This window comes from Bos mutus, chromosome 8 (assembly GCF_027580195.1).
Source record: "Bos mutus isolate GX-2022 chromosome 8, NWIPB_WYAK_1.1, whole genome shotgun sequence".
NCBI lineage: Eukaryota > Metazoa > Chordata > Mammalia > Artiodactyla > Bovidae > Bos > Bos mutus.
Window position 1 is genome coordinate 28,823,897 of NC_091624.1, and position 25,092 is coordinate 28,848,988.

The 25,092-nt window shown below is 38.5% G+C and overlaps 1 protein-coding gene and 1 long non-coding RNA gene across 7 annotated transcripts in view; one reads left to right on the plus strand and one right to left on the minus strand.

Annotated features, from left to right (window-relative positions):
• NOL8 (nucleolar protein 8) overlaps nucleotides 1-25,092 on the plus strand; it is a 25,941-nt gene continuing 849 nt past the window's right edge. The window contains exons 1-16 of one of the 5 annotated variants that reach the window (XM_070375273.1): nucleotides 1-243; nucleotides 1,340-1,547; nucleotides 2,203-2,265; nucleotides 3,881-3,959; nucleotides 5,680-5,815; nucleotides 6,255-6,323; nucleotides 7,475-9,325; nucleotides 10,553-10,675; nucleotides 11,134-11,259; nucleotides 11,542-11,632; nucleotides 15,363-15,501; nucleotides 16,131-16,208; nucleotides 21,175-21,446; nucleotides 23,217-23,343; nucleotides 23,910-23,980; nucleotides 24,719-24,798. In XM_070375273.1, the coding sequence (XP_070231374.1) occupies nucleotides 1,409-1,547; nucleotides 2,203-2,265; nucleotides 3,881-3,959; nucleotides 5,680-5,815; nucleotides 6,255-6,323; nucleotides 7,475-9,325; nucleotides 10,553-10,675; nucleotides 11,134-11,259; nucleotides 11,542-11,632; nucleotides 15,363-15,501; nucleotides 16,131-16,208; nucleotides 21,175-21,446; nucleotides 23,217-23,343; nucleotides 23,910-23,980; nucleotides 24,719-24,798 (3,444 nt within the window). In that variant the 5' untranslated portion in view covers nucleotides 1-243; nucleotides 1,340-1,408. Of the gene's footprint in view, nucleotides 244-289; nucleotides 454-1,339; nucleotides 1,548-2,202; nucleotides 2,266-3,880; nucleotides 3,960-5,679; nucleotides 5,816-6,254; nucleotides 6,324-7,474; nucleotides 9,326-10,552; nucleotides 10,676-11,133; nucleotides 11,260-11,541; nucleotides 11,633-15,362; nucleotides 15,502-16,130; nucleotides 16,209-21,174; nucleotides 21,447-23,216; nucleotides 23,344-23,909; nucleotides 23,981-24,718; nucleotides 24,799-25,092 lie in introns of those variants that run through there. The other 4 variants (XM_070375276.1, XM_070375277.1, XM_005901827.3 and 1 more) reach the window with 4 other exon arrangements.
• LOC138988873 (uncharacterized) overlaps nucleotides 23,987-25,092 on the minus strand; it is an 8,427-nt gene continuing 7,321 nt past the window's right edge. For both annotated transcript variants that reach the window (XR_011465072.1, XR_011465071.1), the window contains exon 3: nucleotides 23,987-24,250. This is a non-coding gene — a long non-coding RNA (uncharacterized lncRNA). The remainder of the gene's footprint in view (nucleotides 24,251-25,092) is intronic.

Consider the following 25,092-nt stretch of genomic DNA (forward strand, 5'->3'; position numbering starts at 1 on the left):
CTTCTGTATGAATTAGAGAATTTTTGTTTGGGGTCTTTTGCGGACTTAGAGGCAGGGGACGGGGTCATCGCGATTGCCTGGAAGACTGGAAACGAAATAAAGAACACTGGGAAACTGAGCGTATTAATGGAACCTGAGGAGGCTGGGTTGGAAATCCAGTAGGAAGAAAGAGATAGGGTACTTGTTGGGACACGTGACTAGAATTTAGGCCTGTACGCCGCGCTGGATGTAGAAAAAGAAGTGGTGAGCCCGGGGCTTGGGGCCTGGGATGGGAAGGGGCTAATTGGCCTACCTTCTCCGTGCTTGTGTTCGAGTCTTCTCAGAGAAAGAAGTATGGGGTGGGTAGGTTTGGGACAGAGGAAGCCACCAGGAAGATATAGGCCTTGGCTCACGCCTAGATCTCGACCCATGCTTTGGCATTTTGGCGTTGTTTGGGGGTTCCATGTGTGCGAGGTCTGTCAACTTGGGGGGAGGGGCTTGTTGGGAGCTGAGCAACAGCTGGGCACTAAGCGAGATAGGCATTGTAGGCCTTAAATCCCAGTATCTCTGGAAGAGTTTTCCTGAGTCCCTTCTATTCCAGCAACCTCCCTGGTACATTGTTAGAATTACGGGTTCTGAAATTACATTTGAGTTATAATCTTAGCTTCACCGCTGTTTCTCTAAATGGGATTGGGAAAGTGACTTCACCTCTCCTGCTAATCTGAAAGAAAGGCACCTGCAAACTACTTCGTACAACGCTGGCGCATAGTGTTAAAAAAAAAAAAAAATTCTGTATTAGTTTTGATATCCATTGCTGTTTTTGTGCCTGAAAACCACTTTGTATGTATTTCTGTTGTAATGTAGTATTGCAATTTCAGCATTTGCTTACTTCTCATTTGACTGTGAGAAACTTGAAGATGGAGAGCTTAAAGAATCTGCCTGCAGTGTGGGAGACCTGGGTTCCATCCCTGGGTTGGGAAGATCCCGTAGATGTTAATATGTCCCATCCCATTTCTGTCAGTTTATTAAAGTGAGTGAATAAAGGAGAAACACCTAACAATATGGATTAGTAAACTCAGGGGGAGTAGAGTGTATATTGTGGTCATTTAGAGGGAAAAATGTCCACCTGCACCTGTGTCTGTCTAGCGGTTCTGTTCCAAAATGCATTCATGAAGAACAAGGATGTAGTGTGTGAACAGAGTCTTCAGGAATAAAATTGGAAACAATACAATAGGAAGGGAAGCACAAATCCAGGCAACCAATTGGCATAGAAGGTTCAGGGAAAGGAGTTGAGGGTTTTTTCGTTTGTTGGTTAATTGGTTGGAGTTTTATTTTTGTTGTTGTTCTTTGTTTGTTTTAGATTTAAGGGAAAGAACTCTAGGTAGAAGTCTTTTTCCACTAGAACACCCTGAGTGTTTGTCCAGCCTTGATGAAAGCCAACAGAGAAATGAAACGCCTTTTTGTGGGTGGTCTTGGGCAGAATATTTCTGAGGCAGACCTGCAGAATCAGTTCGGCAGATTTGGAGAAGTTTCTGATGTGGAGATCATCACTCGGAAAGATGATCAAGGTAAATTTAGAGTTCTTCATGGGTAGTTAAAGCAAATATAACCCAAGTCAAATATCACAAAATGAACCCCCAAATATGAATGTTAGCCCTGAACACTGAAAGTGATGTTATTTTATTATGAGAGTATAGTACTAACCCCATCCCAGCACATATGCCCTGGAGGTGTTATGTATGAAATAAAAAAATTCTAAATTCCCAAACATCCCCACTCCCCTTTTTTGTAGGGGGGAGGGAGCATGTGGCTTGCAGAATCTTAGTTCCCTGACCAGGGATTGAATCTGCCCTCTGCAGTGAAAGCCCAAAATCTCACACTGGACCTCCAGGGAATTCCCAAACATTCAATTTCTGAAACAAGTTGCTTTAAATTTTCAGAGCTAAAATTCTAATAATTAGTAAATGTCCTGTTAGAATACCACTAACATATAAACATGAAAAATGTTTCCTTAACTGACTGCTTGACATTTTTCTCGTACATATTTTCTTTTAAAATATTTAGATAATCGTGCTTAAAAATTTGCAATCTTTGTATCCAATGAAAAATAAACAAGGTTTTTCTTTGGAAGAGTAAGTTTCTAAGAGGTCTTTTTTAAATTTAGAAGTCATTTTTACATTATTCTCTGAGAAAGAATTTAATTTTTTTTTTTTTTTTTTTTAGGAAACCCACAGAAAGTTTTTGCATATATCAACATCAGAGTAACAGAAGCAGACCTGAAGAAATGTAATGAATGTTTTCTATATTATTTACCATTTCATGTCACTATGTAATTTGGAATAACTTTGATTCTAAATCTAAACAGCCACTTTTACGTCATTGAGAGGGACAACCATGATGAATAGAATTCTGATATTCTACAGTTTGAGATTTAGATTCATCCCATAATGCATGACATATGGTAGCACATTACCAACAAGTTTGCTCAAAAGTGGCATTATCAAATATTGTGGACAAAGGACCATGCTTTAGTAGAAACTGTATGTTACCTATATCCCACTGGATATTATGCCATACCCAACTCCTCAGGGTGTTCATTTCTCAGGTAAATAATTCTTATTAATAAATGCTATTAGAAGAGGGCTTTACATTATGCCCTTATAAGATCATATCCTTGAAATGATGAAGTATCTATCAATAAGTTTAAGAAAGCTGAGGACCAGCTGTGGCCTTCAGTGAAGAGTGAGAAGTAATTCATACTGCCACTAATGTAGAAATGCATTCTAATTATTTGGAGACTGAAAAGTCAAAAGACACTGAGTAGGAAACATGCCAATAGAGAAGGAAGGCCATTGGCCTTTTGTAATATCATCCAGTTGGGAAACATATATGACAAGTACATTGCAGTCATAAACACAGTTCTGTTGTGTGACTTAGCTGCTGATGCTGCTAAGTCGCTTCAGTCATGTCCGACTCTGTGCGACCCCAGAGACGGCAGCCCACCAGGCTCCCCCGTCCCTGGGATTCTCCAGGCAAGAACACTGGAGTGGGTTGCCATTTCCTTCTCCAATGCATGAAAGTGAAAAGTGAAAGTGAAGTCACTCAGGTTGTCTACTTGAAAGTTACACAGTCATGTCCGACTCCTAGCAACCCCATGGACTGCAGTCTACTAGGCTCCTCTGTCCATGGGATTTTCCAGGCAAGAGTACTGGATTCTATTTAATAGAAGACCCAGTTTGTTTACCTGATATATGACCAAGATACAGCTTGGCTCATAATATTACTGTGAATATGAAATTGAATAATACTTCTGTACTTAGCATAGTACCTGTCTCATAGAAATTTCTCTCAGTGATAATTATTAAGGAAGCTGATAGCAGATACTGAGAAAAATCAGCTACTAGGGTACAGTAGTTCAAACACAGTGTAGTTGCTTGTGCTAATATGTTTGCAAGTTATGCAGTAATAATTAGTATGAGGTAGTAAGTAAGAATGAGGAGCTGTAGGATTCCAGTGTCCTCTGATTCTCCCTAAGAAAATTACATAAATATTCTATAGTTTTAGTATGGTAAATAACAGTGATATGTTAAATAAATACCAACCATTTGCCAGAGATTTCTGACATTATAAACAAATGACAAATTTTGCTTAAAGGTTTGCAGATTTGCCTCATTCAAATCTTCCAGTTACATGAGACAATAGGGAACATAAGAATCTACTAAGTGGTCAAGATAAGAATGGGACCTAAGCTTCCTCTTTCTGTTTTCACTTTCCTTATTCTCTTTCCTCTGTGTGTTTGTGATAAACAAGTTTTCTTTTTTTGGTACTAATTAGTAAAAGCACATGCTGAAATATATTTTTGCATTGCTATGTACTTGGGTACTAATTCTTTGCTTTATAGGTATGTCTGTTTTAAATAAAACAAAATGGAAAGGTGGGACACTGCAAATTCAGCTAGCAAAGGAAAGTTTTTTGCACAGGTAAGGTTTGCTGTATTTGATTTAATCCAAACATTAACACACTAATTTCTTAATATTGTAAGTGATTTTATATGTTCACTTAATTGATTTGAAACTATCACACTATTATAGTTTTAACAAATTTATGCATTATAAGTAGAGCTATTTGCAGCTTTTTAGACACAAACTTTTATGATGATGTAGATCTTCCCCCTTCTTTGTAATACCTATTTAGTACTATTTTAGAAAATGTCCCATAGTCTAGTTAATCATCCCCGACTCATGGACCTTTAGACCATTTCCACTTCCTCTTGATAACAGATGACCCTTGAAGATAACTTCTATATATGTACAAGGGTCCCTCTGGTGTGTATGTCAACAAAAGGAGTTGCTATGTCATGGAGTTAAGCACACTTAAAATTTTAATAGATGATACCAAATTGCTTATGTTAGCTTTAAACTGTTAATGAAAGTATCATACAAAAACTTAAAGATAATAGGGATCCCTGTAAGAGAGGCATAAGATTAATTAAGCTTAAGATTTAAGAAGAAGGCAATGTAAAAGCAATTAAAGCATTTTAAGATCCGAAAAGTATCCTTAGGGAGAAAAGATTGTACGCGTTTGGATGCTTTCAAAATGGGAGACATTTTCGGAATGTACAGATGAAGTGACCAAGAGAGTTTTAAGATTGTTCTCAAGCAAAGAAATGCCACAAAGAAAAATAAGGTCTAAATCAAATTTTGTGGAACTAGTCTGGAGACGAAGGTGAGGATTTTGTTCTTCAGCTGTGGGCCTCTGTAAACAGGGTAAGGATGAGACTTTGATTCAGCAGTACTTTTGTGCCTATTATAGGCAAGAACTGGGGCTCCCATCCTGAGCAGGGTGAGCACACAGTGCTGCTGCCTTTGAGTACCTGTGCACGTCTGCCTGTGGAGCATGAATCTTGGAAGTTGAAATGTAAAAGAGCCATAATTCAGTTCAGTTCAGTTGCTCAGTCGTGTCCGACTCTTTGCGACCCCATGAATCGCAGCACGCCAGGCCTTCCTGTCCATCACCACCTCCCGGAGTTCACTCAGACCCATGTCCATCGAGTCAGTGATGCCATCCAGCCAACTCATCCTCTGTCGTTGCCTTCTCCTCCTGCCCCCAATCCCTCCCAGCCTCAGAGTCTTTTCCAATGAGTCAACTCGTTGCATGAGGTGGCCAAAGTACTGGAGTTTCAGCTTCAGCATCATTCCTTCCAAAGAACACCCAGGGCTGATCTCCTTTAGAATGGACTGGTTGGATCTCCTTGCAGTCCAAGGGACTCTCAAGCGTCTTCTCCAACACCACAGTTCAAAAGTATCAATTCTTCAGCGCTCAGAAAAGAGCCACACCAGAGGCAAAGAGGCCAGTGAGAATTGGTCAGCACAGTTGACCAGGCCTGAATCAGATAGGGAGTTTGAATTGGAGGATTTAGTTGGCATTCTATTCTGCATTCTCTTCATTATGAGAGTAGTAATATTCAAGATTTAGCAGATGAGAATCTGAAAGAAGAGACCTTTTCCTCATAACAAAGAGAAGGGATTAAGAATAGTTAAAATACCAAAAGTACATAAGTTGAAAGGGAAAAGCTGAGAGACCCCAAATGATACCTATGAAGTTAAACAGCTTTATAGTATGAAAAAACAAGACAGAAGCATGGTTAATAGTGTGATTGGTTATTGTAACTCACTTATTTGTATTTTTTCTTTGATTCAGATTGGCCCAAGAGAGAGAAGAAGCAAAAGTAAAGAAAGGAAAATCAACAACAGGCAACACCAGCTTGTTAGAAAAGATGAAAACGGTGGATTTCCATGTGAAAGCTGTGCCAGGAACAGAAGTACCAGGGCACAAAGTAAGTCACCCCTGGTAGCCTGAGTAGCCTAGGAACCAATTCCTGAGACCAAATGACCATGAACATCATGTTTAAAGCAATTGCTTTTTCTCTCTTGCTTTGAAGCAGTTAACATAAATAGTGCTTTTTGATCTTCCAAGTGCATTTACAGCTTTTGGGAAAGCACAGGTTTCCCCCATTTTAGAAAGAGAAATAAAAACCCACATGGAGGCAAGTCTCCTGAGGGAAATAGAGGTGGTGAGGAGTCCAAACAGGTCCCAAGTTTGCCTTTTTAATGGCTGTTATTTCTGTACCATCTTATGTGATTTATATGGGATCAACAACTGCCTCAATTTTCTTTCTTTCTATACTTTTTTTTCTTAAGTTATATTTATGCAGAATGGTTAATCTTTTCTGTTTGTGACAAGTATAATAAATATATCCTTTTTTTTTCTTTTAGAATTGGGTTGTGAGTAAATTTGGAAGAGTCTTACCTGTCCTTCATCTAAAGAATGAACGTAAACGTAAAATATCCTTAGCAGTTGGCCTTTCAGAGAAATTATTGTTGACTACAGTGATGGATACTGCAGAAGTTAACTTCGTGTCTTTGGAGTTTCACTGCTGCTGTCAGTAAATCTTTAGATGTTTAAGAGTTTTTATGTTCCCAATTTCTCTATAAGGTAAGATCCATTTACCTACATGTATGAAGCAATTAGAGGATGAGAAAATGTAGTGACGTTTTGTACAAGTAAGTAATACAGATGATGCTTGTTAAGCAAGCACTTTTACTTACTTATTTATATATCATTCCTCTCGTTTGACATGGATTCAGAGCCATTTCCAGAGGAACTAAGGAAGGGCAAGGGAACACAGTGCAGTCATAAAAGTAGGCTTTGGACAGCAGAGAGGAGGATTTGGAAGGACAGTGTAAAGCCAAGAGATAATAAACAGTATTTGACACACTTCACATATAATTAGCCAGGTATTCAGTAATTACTAAGTGAACAAAGGAACTGTTCAGGAGTGAGAGATGAAAGCAACTTATACTTGTCTATTCGTATGTTTTAGGAAATCAGCCAATGCCATTGACATTGACTGGAATCTTTCTGGACAGGGTTAGCAACAAAACAGATCTGATAAGTATTAGCCTTCTAAGAAAGACCTGCAAAAATTCAGAGAGTGAGTGAAATGTGAAGTGGATGTTTGAGCTACGAGAATCAGGTCTAGGATGAGCCAGCATTGAAAAGACAGGAGTGGTCAAAATGTTGGAGAATCTTTGATTCTCAGGTTTGAGATAACCAACAGAATGTCTAGTTGTTCCCCCTCTGACTGCCCCTCTATACTCTGCTTTATGATGTTAGCAGTGAGTAGATTTCTCAGACATATAGAAAAGTACCTAGAATATAATCTTAAATCAGTTTGTTGTAATATACATATACAACCCAAGTAATTTCTTCTAGTTAATAGTGATGATCGTTGGTTTTCACTCTCGACATGCCATGGACATGTCAGTTCCAAAGACCCTGAGTTACCTAATGAAGTCCTTTTTTGTTTGATTGGAAACTGAGGGTAAAATGAGTCAATGATTTGCTCAAGATTAAACAGGATTCTTTTGCTTAATCAGATTGATAGGTTTTTCTAAAACCTAGTGCCTGTTTTTGTTCCTTGACTGTTGGTGACATCATAAAGTATGATCCCTCAAAATACTGCCACAACTTAAAGAAGATAGGGGAGGATTTCACAAATGCTGTCCCTATATCCAACCTCACCTGGGAACTGGAAGGAGGGAATGATCCTATGAGTAAGAAACGGCGAGGAGAATTCTCTGACTTTCACAGCCCTGCCAAAAAGATAATAAAAGTACAGAAGAATGAGGATTCTACTGCATTTCCTACCATGAGATCAAAACCTAGTGGCATAGTGGAGAGTCCACATTTAATACAACAGCTTGCACAAAAAGCACCTCATAATTCCAGTACTCCTAAATCACCGTATATAACTGATTTTGATCATCAGAAATTTAAAAATGTATTTTTTCAGACTTCTGGTTTAGAAACTACCAAAAAGAGAAATAGCATATCTGATGATGATATTGATTCTGAAGATGAATTAAGGCTAATGATTGCACGAGAGGAAAACTTAGAGAAAACTACATGGTCCTCAAATGAATTTGAAAATGATCCCTTTGAAGTTGTAAGGGATGATTTTAAATCTGATTTTCACAAATTTCATACTTCAACAGGTTTAGGCCTCAAAAACAGTGAAAATAATGTTACGGAAAATGGTTGTGACTCTGATTCAGGAGATACAGATGAAATCATTGCAATGAAAAAAAGTTCTGGTAAGATCGAAAACGGTGTAGATTTTTCACAAGGAGAAAAGTCTATGTACAAGAAGACTTTGAAAAGCAGAAAAAAGTATGATCTTTCTGATGACTGTATTAAAGAACAAAAAAGAAAAAACAAAGTAGAGATAGCCCTCAGTCACAGAGTTAAGCCTCTTAGTTGTAAATCTCTGATTGAGTCCAGTAGCAGTGAAGATGCTGATTCTGTATCAGAATCAACTGAGTGTGAAGGAGATAAGGAGTATAACACCTTGATGGAAAACTGTCTCCATGTGAATCTGACTTTGGCTGATTTGGAACAGCTGGCTGGCGGTAACCAGGAGGCTCCAAAAGAAAAGACTGAGAGCAGTGGCCAGGAAACCACTGGCAAGTGTGACAGGGCCTCCAAGAGCCGAAGGACTCCAGGTGACCTCCGCAGAGGCCAGCAGTGTATTCATCCTGAGGAAATTGTGGCTTCTCTTTTAGAAGGAAGAGAGAACCCATGTGGAAAACAGAAAACAAAGGAAAATACCTTAAAGCCAAAATTTCAGGCTTTCAAAGGAGTGGGCTGTCTCTATGGAAAGGAATCAGTGAAAAAATCCTTGCAAGAGAGTGTTGCCTCTAATAATATTAATAAAGATCAAATTTCCTTGAAACTTGAGGAACCGAGGAACGTGTCCATGGGAAAATGGTCCCTGTGTGCTAATGGCCTATCAAGTGAACAGACTCCTTTCCAACATGCAAAGGAGGCAAATGACTCAAACCAAATTCAGCCTCAAAAGAGACAGTCTTTTTTGAGCCAGGGTCACAAAGTGGTGTCCCCTAACAGTTCAGAAAAGAGAAATAGAAATCCTATTTCTAGTCTGTTGCCACTGAAAGATAAGAAATCTTCAAGTTGTGGGGCTAAGACTCCCAACAGAGGCCTTGATGAAGACTGTTGCCACGGGACTGGAAAGTCAGGAGAGAGCTCTGAAGGGAGGCCTGATCTGTGCAGCTCCAAGACCCCTGAGAAATCACCAGAGGTTTTCTCAAGGAGAGACTCCCAGGGAAGCAAAACTGACTTCCCACTTTCTGTTAATAGTTCATCAGATGTTAACGCTAAAGATAAGCATGCTGAAGATAATCAGAAACGTTTGGCAGCCTTAGAGGCAAGGCAGAAAGCCAAAGAAGTCCAAAAGAAGTTGGTTCACAATGCTCTGGCAAATTTGGTGAGTATATTTTCAGTCTAGGAATTTACCAAGAACTCTCTCCAGGTCTAGTCTCTTTCTTTCCCACAAAGGTAGGCAGGCCCCTTTAGAGCTGAACGTTTGTGTTTTATGTCTTTGTGTCTATATAGTATATCTGGATATTGCTTTAGAAGATATTACTGATATAATTAAGTGATGTGTACTAATACGTCTCAGTTGTCATATATATCACCTGTCAAGTGAGTCGTGTCTTATGAAGATTTACTATAATGGGACCTTATTCATTTTTTCAAGAATTATTAACTTCCTGCAAAGTTCCAGTCCTTCACAGCAAGTGTTCGATTGTATAGAAAAGATCACTATCAGGCAGTATTGGCTCACAGTGTGGTGAACAGAGGGTCACAGTTCAGTTCCATGCAATGGGAAACAAGTATGCCTACGTGCCCTGACAGGAAGCAGACCAGTTTGTTGGCATTGCCGGGGAGTGGGTACTTCCCCAGCTGACCTAAATCTAGTGGGAAAGGCTCAGTAGAAATTGGTCTGGCAGAGGCAAAAGGTTAGGAAGAGAGAGGAAAGGCATTATAAGATAAGGCAGCAGTTTGTACAAAAGTGAATATTTGCAATAACTGACTAAATAGAGTACAAGGTGGTGACAAGTGAGAGAGATAAGTAGGCTACAGGGCTGGAGTTTATTCTTAAGTGTGGGAAAAAACTGAAGGACTGGAAGTAAGGGAGTAAAAATTAGTTGTGTTGGAACAGGATTTGGCAAACGAGCCCATGTTTTAAAATGAGTCCTGTTTTAAAAGAGCCTCTTGGCTAAGAATGGTTTTTACATTTTTAAAGAGTTAAAAAAAAAAGAATATAGAACTAAAACTATATGTGGCTTGCAAAGCCTAAAATATTTATTCTCTGGCCCTTGACAGAGAAAGTTTGCCAACTTCTGTTTGGGGCAAATGGTTCAGGATGTGGTGAGAACAACAAATCAAATGGGACAAACAAGGGAACAAGGATAGACAGCCTTTGGGAGGTTTTGAGCCAGAACCAAGGCAGTGACTGTGGGAATATATTTTTAAAATAGCAGGAAGGCCCAACTGATGGGACTTGGTGATCAACTGCAAATGGAAAGCGAGAAGTTTCTATCTTGGGATGATGGCAGCATTCACTAGAGAAAAAATAGGGTGGGAAATAGACTTACTTGGGGAAGAAGAGAGGTTGTCTTAAAGGTAATGCTTTTGATGACCACTCCAGGATGGTCATCCAGAGAACAAGCCGACGCACATCATCTTTGGTTCCAATAGTGAAAGCGAAACAGAGGAGACATCCACTCAGGAGCAAAGCCATCCAGGAGAGGAACTGGTAAAAGTAAGAAATGTAAGATGTCCCTATGGGCTTGCCTCTACTTGTGCAGATTCATTTCTGCATATTGCATACCAAAACCTGCCCCCGACTGCTGGGCTCAACATAAAATTTCCTCTGAAAGCCACAATGAAACACAAAACTCCCCAGACCACCACGCATGGATGCTACGGGGGCCTTAAAGATTTTCTCGCACATAAATCTGTCCTCTGCAAAGTGACATCAATATTAGTGAAACCATGCAGAAAATGTTCTTATATATAATAACTACCCCCCTTTCAGGCTGCATTAGGAGCCTCTGGAGACCCAGGGGCCCATGTAAATATCACTGACTCAAGAGTTTCTATTATAACCACCACCCTGTTTCCTGGGATATGCATCTGAGTTGTTTCTTAAGTGTAATGAGGAAAATTGCATAATGAGGGAAATACTGGTTGTCTTGGTTATTAATAAACATTTCTGTCCTTATGTAGCAGGAGTCCATGGGTAGAGCCTCTGGGAAGCTCTTTGACAGCAGCGATGATGAGGAATCTTGTGCCGAAGATGACAATAACAGGTTCAGAATTAAACCGCAGTTTGAGGGCAGAGCTGGACAGAAGGTTAGTGAAGACTGAAAATAAAAAAATTTGCAACATGCTCTTATTTTTTCAACATAGTCCTTAAATCTAGGTTAATGAAGGCAGACCTTGCCCATACTCTTAACATTAAGGTTTTTGAGATTGAGTCCTCCATGGCCCTCTTTGTTTGGTTCATGAGTGGGTGAGGTTATGCAAACATTAATGTAGTAAATTTCACAGCATGGGAAGTATACTTGGAGGGTCTTTTTTATAAGTAATTTCTTGGGAATGCGACTGTCAGTTGTCTTTGTGTTTTGTCTTTAGCTCATGAATTTGCAGTCTCACTTTGGCACTGATGACAGATTTCGCATGGACTCCCGATTTCTAGAAAGTGATAGTGAAGATGATCATGAAGGTAAATGACTCATTGTCCAAACAAACAGTCCTGTTGTTAGAGCTGGCGTACCTCAAGAAATCAACTTGTCTAGCATCTTCACTTAACACACAGAGAAATGTTTTATGTAATACCAGAACACCTGATCTGCCTCTTGAGAAATTTGTATGCAGGTCAGGAAGCAACAGTTAGAACTGGACATGGAACAACAGACTGGTTCCAAATAGGAAAAGGAGTTCGTCAAGGCTGTATATTGTCACCCTGTTTATTTAACTTATATGCAGAGTACATCATGAGAAACACTGGGCTGGAAGAAACACAAGCTGGAATCAAGATTGCCAGGAGAAATATCAATAACCTCAGATATGCAGATGACACCACCCTTATGGCAGAAAACGAAGAGGAACTAAAAAGCCTCTTGATGAAAGTGAAAGTGGAGAGTGAAAAAGTTGGCTTAAAGCTCAACATTCAGAAAACGAAGATCATGGCATCCGGTCCCACCACTTCATGGGAAATAGATGGGGAAACAGTGGAAACAGTGTCAGACTTTATTTTTCTGGGCTCCAAAATCACTACAGATGGTGACTGCAGCCATGAAATTAAAAGATGCTTACCCCTTGGAAGGAAAGTTATGACCAACCTAGCTAGCATATTCAAAAGCAGAGACATTACTTTGCCAACAAAGGTCTGTCTAGTCAAGGCTATGGTTTTTCCTGCGGTCATGTATGGATGTGAGAGTTGGACTGTGAAGAAGGCTGAGCGCCGAAGAATTGATGCTTTTGAACTGTGGTGTTGGAGAAGACGCTTGCGAGTCCCTTGGACTGCAAGGAGATCCAACCAGTCCATTCTGAAGGAGATCAGCCCTGGGATTTCTTTGGAAGGAATGGTGCTAAAGCTGAAACTCCAGTACTTTGGCCATCTCATGCGAAGAGTTGACTCATTGGAAAAGATTCTGATGCTGGGAGGGATTGGGGGCAGGAGGAGAAGGGGATGACAGAGGATGAGATGGCTGGATGGCATCACTGACTTGATGGACGTGAGTCTGAGTGAACTCCGGGAGTTGGTGATGGACAGGGAGGCCTGGCGTGCTGCGACTCATGGGGTCGCAAAGAGTCGGACATGACTGAGCGACTGATCTGATCTGAACACATATAGTGTTACGTGTACATGGTGTGTTACATGTACATGTAACACTTGTACATATTAATTTATTTATAAAATTTTAATTTCCTGAAGCTGCCAGAAAAGATAGGAATAAGTAGCATCTGCCAAAGGTACCATCTTCCCTCATCCTGGTGTTATAAGTCAAGAACCCTACCTGGCAGTAGGTCAACAGGTCCTCGTGAGGTTGTGTAAGACAGATACATCCCACTTGGTTTACTTAAAGAAAGTGTTCATGCTCGGTGCAGATTTTTCAAAGCAATGTACCACTGAATATCACTCTACTTAAATTCATTCTTATTTGAATATGTTTAACAGCATTGATGCTATCGGAAGCATCGGCAATGGTTCCAAACTTTCTTTACAAGATCTTCTACTCTTATCCTTTGCAAAAGACCTCACCTCCTACTTGACCAAGATGATGGTCACTTCAGGTAGCTCCCTGCTTTCCTTTCCAATCTCAGAACTACTCTGTCCTTTCTTTTTTCTTCTTTCTTGAGTTTATCTAATCTGTATCTTGATCTTCTCCATTTATACCTCCTGTTCCCTCCTTTCTCATTTGCATCTTCACACTTAACTTTCTTCTATCTCTTCGCTCTTTCTGCAGACATAATTCGGTCTCATAGGTTCAAAAAGCCATTCTTCAACCCTGCCAGTTTTTAAGTTGCCATTCCTTTTTTTTTTTTTTTCAGTTCTAAGCCTGAAATGAAAAAATAAATTTCATCTAATTTAGAAGCAGTTGATTTTATTGAAAGTACAATCTCTGGATATGATACTTTCAATTCTTTGAAGTGATTATTCTGTATATTATACATTTCTGAAAACAAGTATTCCGAGAGTAAATTCTCCAGGATCCATACCAACTTACTGTTTCAGAACTTTTCACTCAGAATTCCATGTTGATAACATAGGAATGGATAGAACCTTGGGATTAGTCAAGAAGCTATAGATGTTGCTTTCTAACTCCTGCCACTTTTGTCTGTCTCATATTTACAACTCTTTAGCGTGCGTTCCCTCAAAGCTGTGAATAACTGGTTTACCAGATGCAGTGGCGTCTTCTCAAGCTTCATCCTTCAACCTGCTTATAGCATTTGTTACTGTTGATCATCATCCTTGAAATGTTCTCTTCCCTTTGCTTCTATTGCACTATAACTTCCTTGTTTTCTTCATAATTCTTGGTTCTTAAATTTTCCCTTTGCTTTGAGATATAGGCTCTTCCCAAGGTTCTATAGTCCATGTGGCTTTAGCCTTCATTTTTACATGAATATTTTCCAAATCTGGGTCATCTTTGCTCCTGGCTGTTCTGCTTTTCAACTTTAGATACACCTGTGAGAAATATCCACCAGGCATTGAGGAAAGAATAATTGGGAGCTCAGCAGAATAGTCATGAGCAAAGATTACCTACATTTGGAAAATATTCATGTATAAAAAAAGGCTAAAGCCAGAGGATCTTACAGAACCTTAGGAAGAGCCTGTATCAGAGGTTCCTTGGGAACGTTTGAGACTGAGCTTTTTGTGTGTTGCACAAAGACCGTCCTGCAGATAAGCAGCCTGCCAATACACTGAGCCCTTTCTAACATTCTGTTCTACTTCCTAATTGGCAATATTAGGATAAAATTAAAATTGCCACTTTTTGAAGTCAGAAATCATTGAATGTGAGCAGTTTCATGTGGTTTAGCCTAATGCAATGTAAACTCTTTGCAGTTTCTTATTTCAGTTACGTGTTCATTTTGTTTCCTAGCATGCTCTCTTCCTTCCTCAGGGAACTACTTTGTCTTTCCTACCTTAGACTGTACCTGGTTTGTAAAACATTTCTTAATCCAACTGAACATAATCCCTACCTTTTTTGAACCCTTAGACACTTTTGGGCCATCTCTATAGAAAACTTATGCAAATCAGTGTTTTATTCTGTTAATTTCTGTTATTTAGTTGTTTATATTCTACAGTAATTTGAAAAGGTCTTTAAGGCTCAGACTTCTTTTATGTTTTCTCTTATAATCCAAACTGGCTGTTAAATGTTTAACTTTGTTCCCTGATGTTTGTCTGTTTTTAGTAAATAAGAAAGCCAGCTTATAGGATTCCACAATGCCCTGTGGGTAGGCTCTATTCCTGTGATATTTATTACTGAGTTTAAAAGCTAAAGTAACTGCTAACATATCATGTTAATAGTCAGTACAATTACCACCTTTCTGTCTTTCACTTTTAGATTTACATGTAATTTAGATTAATTTCTAGATTGTTGCCAAAAATCAAAGAATCTTTATTCACTTTAGGTTTTTAATTACTATCTTGCTCTATTACATTTGTCAATCTTTACCTTAAAAACTTAGACTTGCCACTGAAAGCCATTAATTTTGTATTTCATTTTTATAAGTAGAAATGGGAATTTTGTTTGCTGATCATGCAATTTCTGGATTCACTGTGACATCAGGGGCTTAGGGACAGAGAGGTTAGCAAAACAAGGTTTAACTTTTGTTCTTCCTGTCTTAATGTGCTTTGCACATGTTTAAGTGCTTGATAAGTATTTGATTATTGAGATTTCTCAAGTTAGGTTTGCCAAAAGATTACTAATTATCCTCTTCCCTCAAAGAAATAAATGAAAAGAAAACTCCTGAGGAGGAAGAGCTTGCTGCAGAAAAATTGAAAGCCCTGAATGTTGTGCAGAGTGTTTTGCAGATCAGCTTAAGCAATTCTACAAGCAAAGGATCAGTAGCTGCTAAGAAATTTAAGTATGTCTTATGTTTCATCTCACTCTTCTCTCTTCCTTTGCCACAAAATTAGGCCATTTTCAACTTCTTGGGGAGATCAGTTAACAATATGTATCATACTCTTAATATTATACTTACCTAGTGATTCACTTCAAGAAACTAATCTAAAATTTTTTCTGTATTTATTACTACTGAAAAAATGGACAACTGTTTAAATATTAATAAATGTTAACAGTTTATTATAGAAAATATATAATTTAGGAAGACTAGTGTAATGAAACCCCTGTGTACATCACCCAACTTCTCCAATCACTAACATGTGACCAGTTTTCTCTTCTATACTTTTACTCACTCCCCACTACTGTCACCACTGAAATATTTTATACAAATCCCAATAGTATATCATTTTATCTATATATATTTTCCTGTTTTAAAATAATATTTAAAAAATTTTCAAAGATCCTCTCAGAACTGGGTAATTTAAAATATAATTGCTTCTAAGGAGCTCCTGCTACACTTATTTGATATTTATGCCTTTGTCTTGCTCAAAAGTGGAATTGTCCTGGTTTTGCATTATGTTTTGCTATTAGTTTTTTGGATTTATACTCTGATTTGTCCCTTCAAACTTATCACTCTCCTTTTTTAAATAGGGACATCATACATTATGATCCAACAAGGGATGACCATGCAACTTATGAAAGAAAGCAGGATGATAAACCAAAAGAAAGGTAAACTGCTACAGTTACTAGTAAGGTACCTGTGTTAATCTTCTAGATTTGGCAATTGTTTCATATCTGTGTAAGATGCTACTATGAGGGGAAACTAGGTGAAAGTTATTCCTAGTTTTTCTGTAAATCTGTTTCTAGTTTTTCTGTAAATCTAAAATTATTACAAAATTAAAAGATTCTTTTAAAAAGAATCACATTCAGACCATGCAAGCCTCCTCATTGTGGAATGTCTCTGTACCTACCCATCAAATCTAGTGGTGTTTTTGTTCCTTTAATTGTCTTAAAGTATTTGGGTCTCCTGTGAATCTTTCTGGGGTTCACTTCATTAGACAAAAGCCAAAATTCAGTGTAAGATAAACTTTTTTTCCACCATGGTGTTCTGCCGGGACTGCTGAGAAATAATACCTTTAAACTCATAAGAAGCCCTCTTGTTTGAACAGTTGGAGTTTCTGAGCTATATCTAGGCTCTCAACAAAGGATTTTGCTTTATATTAATAATTAGCCTGGTGTACAAATTTTTCTCTTCAGAGTACAATAGTAAATGTATTAGGCTTTGCAGGCCAGATGGTGTCTCTTGCAGTGACTCTTCTCTGTCCTTATAACAGAAACAGAGCCATACATAATACATAAAATGAATAAGGTAGGCTGTATTCTAATGAAACTATTAGTAGGACACTGAAATTTGCATTTCATGCAATTTGTACATATTATGAAGCCATCTTTTTATATAGTTTTTACCAGTCACTTCAAACTACAAAAATTATTCTTAACTTGCAATCTGTACAGAAATAAGCAGTGGCTTGGATCTCATCCATGGGTTTACTTTGCCAAAACCTGCTTTACACTATATTTTCCTGAAAAAATAGATTTGTTCTTGGTTAGAAGATATTTCTTAAATTTTATGTTACTTGCCTTCTAGAGAATAGGAGTCTTCAAAGTCATGAGGTCCTAGTGCCTTATTAAAAAAGACTTCTTTCTTTAGTTTCACTATCTCTGCTTATATGTTACTGTAAGCAGCAAGAAGAAATCAGAAAATGCCTTCAACACCTTCCTAGACATCTCCATTGCTAGATCACCCATTCGTTAGGTGCATTTTCTACTTACCAGTTAATAAAGGCGACAGTGTTGCTAAGCCTCCTGCCACTATATAACAATGATCTCCTTTCCCCCATTTTCCAATAGCGTTTACTTCACTTTTCTGCAAGGCCTTACCTGAAGCCTCAATTGGCATGTAGTTTCTACTAACCGTTTCTTCAGGGAGTTTTCATGCTTTTGCTAACACCCTCCTCGCTGACCTTCCAACTTCTGCTCATTGTGTGGGCTATGAAGTCATTCCTACATTTTGGGCTTTTATAGCAGTACCCCACTTCTAGGTACCAAAATATGTATCAGTTAGATATTGCTATGTAAAAAATGGCCCCCAAAACGAAGAGCTTGAAACTAAAAATTTATTAGGTCCCAATTTCTGTGGGTCAGGAATTTGGGAGCACTTCACCAGGTAGTGCTGGTTTGGGCTCTCAAGAGGTTGTAGTCAAGATGTCACCTGGGACTATAGTCTCTGAAAGTTTGCAATCTGCTTGCAAGATGGTTCACACACTTGACTGCTGGCAGGGGCCTCAGTTCCTTGCTTTGCTGACCTCTCCTTTTGGGTGTTTGGGTGGCCTCAGAACATGGTATCTGATTTCTCCCAAAGCCGGTGATTAGGAAAGGGGAGAGAGCAAGGAGAAAGCCACAGTGCACTCTATAGCCCTAGTTTCAGTAGTTGAACCCAACCACATCTGCCTTATTCTGTTCCTTAGAAGAGGTCATTAAGAACAGCCCACACTGAAAGGGGTGGAGGAATTAACTTCCACTTCTTGAAGTATCAGAGGACATTTGGACCACCTTTAAAACCACTACCTTAAAAAAAAAAAAAAAAAAAAACCACTACCTTGTGTTTCATTGATCATGAAGCTCAGTTTCGTAGGAGGCATATTTGACTTATAGCCTATGGTTTATTTAATGAAGTATTAAAAGTTTCTCTGTATAAGATAGTCTCCACCAGTAAGATGATCATTTAGGACATTATTATCTTAGGTAAAACAGAATATTTGGCCTAATAAATAAAATAGACTCTAATAGAAAAAAAGGATGTTCAGTTCAGTTGCTCAGTCGTGTCCGACTCTTTGCGACCTCATAACTTGCAGCATGCCAGGCCTCCATGTCCATCACCAACTCCTGGAGTTTACCCAAACTCACGTCCATTGAGTCGGTGATGCTGTCCAACCATCTCATGCTCTGTCGTCCCCTTCTCCTCCTGCCCCCAATCCCTCCCAGCATCAGAGTCTTTTCCAATGAGTCAACTCTTCCCATGAGGTGGCCAAAGTATGAGAGTCTCAGCTTTAGCATCAGTCCTTCCAAAGAACACCCAGGACTAATCTCCTTAAGGATGGACTGGTTGGATGTCCTTGCAATCCAAGGGACTCTCAAGAGTCTTCTCCAACACCACAGTTCAAAAGCATCAATTCTTCAGCGCTCAGCCTTCTTCACAGTCCAACTCTCACATCCATACATGACCACTGGAAAAACCATAGCCTCGACTAGACGGAACTTTGTTGACAAAGTAATGTCTCTGCTTTTGAATATGCTATCTAGGTTGGTCATAACTTTCCTTCCAAGGAGTAAGCGTCTTTTAATTTCATAGCTGCAATCACCATCTGCAGTGATTTTAGAACCCAAAAGAATAAAGTCTGACACTGTTTCCACTGTTTCCCCATTTATTTCCCATGACGTGATGGGACCAGATGCCATGATCTTCATTTTCTGAATGTTGAGCTTTAAGCCAACTTTTTCACTCTCCTCTTTCACTTTCATCAAGAGGCTTTTTAGTTTCCTCTTCACTTTCGCCATAAGGATGGTGTCATCTGCATATCTGAGGTTATTGATATTTCTCCCAGCAATCTTGATTCCAGCTTGTGCTTCTTCCAGCCCAGCATTTCTCATGATATACTCTGCATATAAGTTAAATAAGCAGGGTGACAATATACAGCTTTGACATACTCCTTTTCCTATTTGGAACCAGTCTGTTGTTCCATGTCCAGTTCTAACTGTTGCTTCCTGACCTGCATACAGATTTCTCAAGAGGCAGATCAGGTGGTCTGGTATTCCCATCTCTTTCAGAATTTTCCACAGTTTATTGTGATCCACACAGTCAAAGGCTTTGGCATAGTCAGTAAAGTAGAAATAGATGTTTTTCTGGAACTCTCTTCCTTTTTCCATGATCCAGCAGATGTTGGCAATTTGATCTCTGGTTCCTCTGCCTTTTCTAAATCCAGCTTCAACATCTGGAAGTTCACAGTTCACGTATTGCTGAAGCCTGGCTTGGAGAATTTAGAGCATTACTTTACTAGCGTGTGAGATGAGTGCAACTGAGTGGTAGTTTGAGCATTCTTTGGCATTGCCTTTCTTTGGAATTGGAATGAAAACTGACCTTTTCCAGTCCTGTGGCCACTGCTGAGTTTTCAAAATTTGCTGGCATATTGAGTGCAGCACTTTCACAGCATCACCTTCCAGGATTTGAAATACTGGAATTCCATCACCTCCACTAGCTTTATTCATACTGATGCTTCCTAAGGCCCACTTGACTTCACATTCCAGGATGTCTGGCTCTAGGTGAGTGATCACACCATCGTGATTATCTTGGTCGTGAAGATCTTTTTTGTACAATTCTTCTGTGTATTCTTGCACCTCTTCTGCTTCTGTTAGGTCCATACCATTTCTGTCCTTTATCGAGCCCATCTTTGCATGAAATGTTCCCTTGGTATCTCTAATTTTCTTGAAGAGATCTCTAGTCTTTCCCATTCTGTTGTTTTCCTCTATTTCTTTGCATTGATTGCTGAGGAAGTCTTTCTTATCTCTCCTTGCTATTCTTTGGAACTCTGCATTCAGATGCTTGTATCTTTCCTTTTCTCCTTTGCTTTTCACTTCTCTTCTTTTCACAGCTATTTGTAAGGCCTCCCCAGACAGCCATTTTGCTTTTTTGCATTTCTTTTCCATAGGGATGGTCTTGATCCCTATCTCCTGTACAATGTCACGAACCTCCATCCATAGTTCATCAGGCACTCTGTCTATCAGATCTAGTCCCTTAAATCTATTTCTCACTTCCACTGTATAATCATAACAGACTTGATTTAGATCATACCTGAATGGCTTCGTGGTTTTCTGTACTTTCTTCAATTTAAGTCTGAATTTGGCAATAAGGAGTTCATGATCTGAGCCACAGTCAGCTCCCGGTCTTGTTTTTGCTGACTGTATAGAGCTTCTCCATTTTTGGCTGCAAAGAATATAATCAATCTGATTTTGGTGTTGACCATCTGGTGATGTCCATGTGTAGAGTCTTCTCTTGTGTTGTTGGAAGAGGAATCTCTTACTATCTAAAAACTCAGTATTGGAGACTACTGTGTAACTCTGGTTAAAACCAAAAACAAAAACATATTCCTAAATATAGAGCAGGTTTGATGGAAACAGAAAAATTTCATCCCAGACATACTTATAATGCATTTCTACAACAGAATTATGACTAAATCCTTTAATGCCAGTATCATAAAACTCACCATTTTACAATTTGATAGAGTCTTAAAAGTCATGTGGTTTAACCTGGTTCATTTTGTAAATGAGGATACTGAGGGCCATTGCAGTTAAGTAATTGTCTTACTCATAGCTGATATCTTAGGTGTAATTTCTGAAGTGTAGTTCAGAGGATAAAAGAGAGGACAATATGATTCATGTTTAATACTTGGAGCTGTTTGAAATAATTTTGGCTATTAAAAGCTTTTTGGTTAAGATTCTGTCCTTATGAGTTGTATATGTGGATCCTCTTGGTGGTTGAAACAATGGGACTAATGTTATCCAAGGTATTTTTATTTCCTGATTTCTGGAATTTTTCCAAACATTGACTTTTTTGTGATCTTTATATATGTCAATGCAGTAAAGCAAAACGAAAGAAGAAAAGGGAGGAAGCTGAGAAACTACCTGAGGTGTCTAAAGAAATGTATTATAACATTGCTACGGATTTGAAACAAATATTCCAAAGTGTAAAAGATACTAGTGAAAAGGAAGATAACACACCTTGGAATGAGGACTCTGATGGAGAGAAAGCTGAGGTAGTCCAGGACACTCCAGCTCTGATGACTCGCAGTGAGCAAACCGGCGGATTCACATTTTCCTTTTTTGAGTCTGATGCCAAAGATGAAAAAGAAGGTATATTTTTGTTTGTTTTTACTTTTTCATTTCATGCAGTTTGAATTTAATTGAGTCTACTGTAAGTATGATGATTTAACATTAGCTGAAGGCAATATTCTCTTCTTTATCTAGATAAACAGTATTTCAGTCAGCATTACATAACCATAAATGTAACGTGCCTAGAGCTGTGTTCAACACAGTAAGAAATTGTTCTTGAATTTGGAAGCAAACTTATAGATAGCTGCCATATGAAGGCAAGCCAGAGAAATATGCAACATTCCTTCTTCTGTTGAGTAGAAATAGTCATATATTTAAATATGTTTAAGAAGTCATATATTTAAATAGCTTTACGTCTTTGATGCAGTTGGAGAAGCCATAACTTAAGGAAAGCCAGTGTTATTTGTTAGGAGAAGAAATATGTAACCCTGGCTCTAAACAAATATGCTGTGTCATCAATATACCAGCTGTTTCAAACTTTATCCTTGGAGATTTGCCAGAACCTAGAGAAAAGTATCGAAGACAATGGCACCCCACTCCAGTACTCTTGCCTGGAAAATCCCATGGACAGAGGAGCCTGGTGGGCTGCAGTCCATGGGGTTGCTAAGAGTCGAACACGACTGAGCGACTTCACTTTCACTTTTCACTTTCATGTGTTGGAGAAGGAAATGGCAACCCACTCCAGTGTTCTTGCCTGGAGAATCCCAGGGATGGAGAAGCCTGGTGGGCTGCCATCTAGGGGTTGCACAGAGTTGGACACGATTGAAGTGACTTAGCAGCAGAGAAAAGTATAGCACTGGTATATACAATTTTCCATTCTACTTCAGGAGGTTTACCTCTGAAGTCCTACCTGTCTAAAAGTTTGAAACAAATATTCCTTAGGAAGTTGCTTCTCACCTTAAGATGTAAGTGTAGTTTTTCTGAAAGTTCACTGTAAAAGCAAGGTATACCTATACAGAATACACCTAACAATAAGTTCTACTTGAAAGATCAGCAGTTAAAATAGCATCCTTGTGTTTAGCAGATAGGTATAAGATTCCAGCTTTGTGGTGCTACAAAAGGAGGTACAACAATCAAGTAGTTTTTCCAAAATTGTCCTAAATAAGATACAATATATCATTGCTCTGCTTATTTCATTCTCTTGCCTATGCTGTCCATTTGAGTACCAAGGTCAGTCCTAAACTGTTGAACAGAGTTGGTATGATATAGATGTTTTAATTTTTCTAACTTTGAGAGCCAAGTGTGAGAAATTGGCCTTGAAATGATTGCTAAGACACCCGAGCAACCTGGGAGATGTGTTTTATGTGCTTTGGCAATTATGAGGACTTGTGAGGTGATCATCCACAGCTTTTAGCAGCAGCTTTTTCAGCAGTTTTAGAAGGAAATTTGGGAAATTGAAAACGTAAAGATATGTTCCTTTTCTCCTTTATGAATAAGCAGGAAGGCAAACGGGTTTCACTGCATCGTTAGACTGCTCAATGCTAGCACAGGTGTCACACTTATTTTGATCTTTCTTGTAAATTGTGTTGCTCATTTATAAACCTTCAGCTTTTATATCTTTTGATAGTATTACTGTATTCCTTATGAGATCACTGTAGCAATGCCAAAAAATAAAAGTTTCTCTCAATATTTGAAAATCAAAAAGATACTACTACACATTTTGAATTAATGATTATGATATTCAAAATGTAGAAATATGTATGCATGGTGAAAGTAAACAAGTGAATGTGTCCATAAATACTTGGGCTTTAGGTCACAGTTGTGTCATCTTTCATTGTCTTGATGACATAGAGACCTATAGAGTTGAAGCAGTAAAACCTGGGAAGGTCGCCTGGCAGGGAGACCCTCGTTTCCAAGACAGCAGTTCAGAAGAGGAAGATGTTACTGAAGAAACAGATGACAAAAAGCAGAGCCCTCAGTAAGTAATGTGCTTCTGTCCAGATATATTTCATAATTTATAAAATCTGAGTTGGACATGCTTTAGAGATATTATAGAAGTATCTTAAGTTTAGCTTTTCAAGACAGTTTTCTTTTTTTTTTTTTTTTGCTCCTTTAGAGAGTTCTGTAGTCTTTTTGTCATTGGGAGCGTGTTTCTTTTCCTTGAGATTTGGATAGCACTGGGTGGGGGATATGCTGCACGTAGGGAAGAAAGCCTGCCACTGAAGTCCCTGGTCTGGAAGAGGATGCTTCATCTAGTTGGCTGCTACCTCATAGGAAACACTGGCAAAATGGGTAGCAGTGGTTGGGTGAGAGTTTTAACAATCAGCATGGGGAAGATAGAGCTTGTACTTAAATCTTTGTTACCAAAGTTACAGGTAGAAGCGAAGAATGTTGAATAGAGAAAGGGTGGTATTACTTTGACTCAGGGCAAAAATGAGCAAGACACAAAGCACAGATATTTAAGGCATAGTTCATTTATATTTACAATGTGAACATTTCTTAAATGTTGAAATTAAGTGGCCAATTCTGTCTTTCTCACTTCAGAGAAGTACCATTACCTGAGAAAGAGACTACTAGATTTTTCTTTTTCTCTAAGAATGATGAGAGACTTCATGGTAAGTCAGTTTTTTTATTAAATGGCATATATAGTACATCTCTATTTATACATAGTGTATTCTGATATATTAATACTAACATGCATCCAAGTAAGAACTGATTGGGAAAAATTCTGATTCTTTGCAGTGTGATATGCTTTAGCCCCCTCTTGTTAGACAGAAGCTTGTTGACTTATAAAGCTCTGGAAAACTGAAAGCTCCCATTCATCACCTCAGCTTACTCGCTATCCTCAGCAAGGGCTTGTCTTGTTCCAGGGGCTTGCTGAGATGCTAGAAATACAAAATTCGCAAGTTTTTAGTACCCTAAAAAGTTCACATGAAGTATACTCAATATCTTGTAATAAACTGTAATGGGAGAGAACCTGAAAAGAATGTATGTGTGTAACTGAATCACTTTGCTGTATACTTGAAACTAACACAACATTGTGAATTAACTATACTTCAGTAAAACAAAAATAGAAAAAAAAGTTCACATGAAAATGCTGAGGCTGTTGAACTCATATCTGAAGCCTAACACAAACAGAAACTAAGTTACATCACAGTAAATGGTTTATAAACAGTAAAAATCCTAGCAATTCTACATTTTCATTTTCTAAAAGAATAAAATATTTTTGAAAATTAGCATAAACTGCGGGTGGGGAATCATGTTAACTTGAAGACCTTGATAATGCCAGCACTAAAATATTGTCTGTTTTAATATTACTGTGCTGCCTTGCCTTTCTTTGTTTTTCCTTCTAGGTTCTGACTTATTTTGGAGAGGAGTGGGAAGTAATATTAGCAGGAATTCTTGGGAGATCAGAACAAACAATTTGCGAATGGTGAGTATCGCCATGTTAATTGTCTCCTGAAATAGATATGATGTTACCTTTGTGTTAATATTTTCCTGGTGTAGGAATATAGGAAGGCATGAAACTTGAGATAACTGAAAACATGATTTAAATGCTCACAATTAATAGTGCTGGAAGGGAAGTTTTAATTGTTTAACTCAATCCACCCATGTGCAGAAAGGAGACTAAAGAGTGGCTCCATTGAGTGACTGATCTGAGTTCTCATCATGCTTATTAAGTAACAGGAAATGATGAAATTTTTGAAAGACTGAATTACAGTTTCCA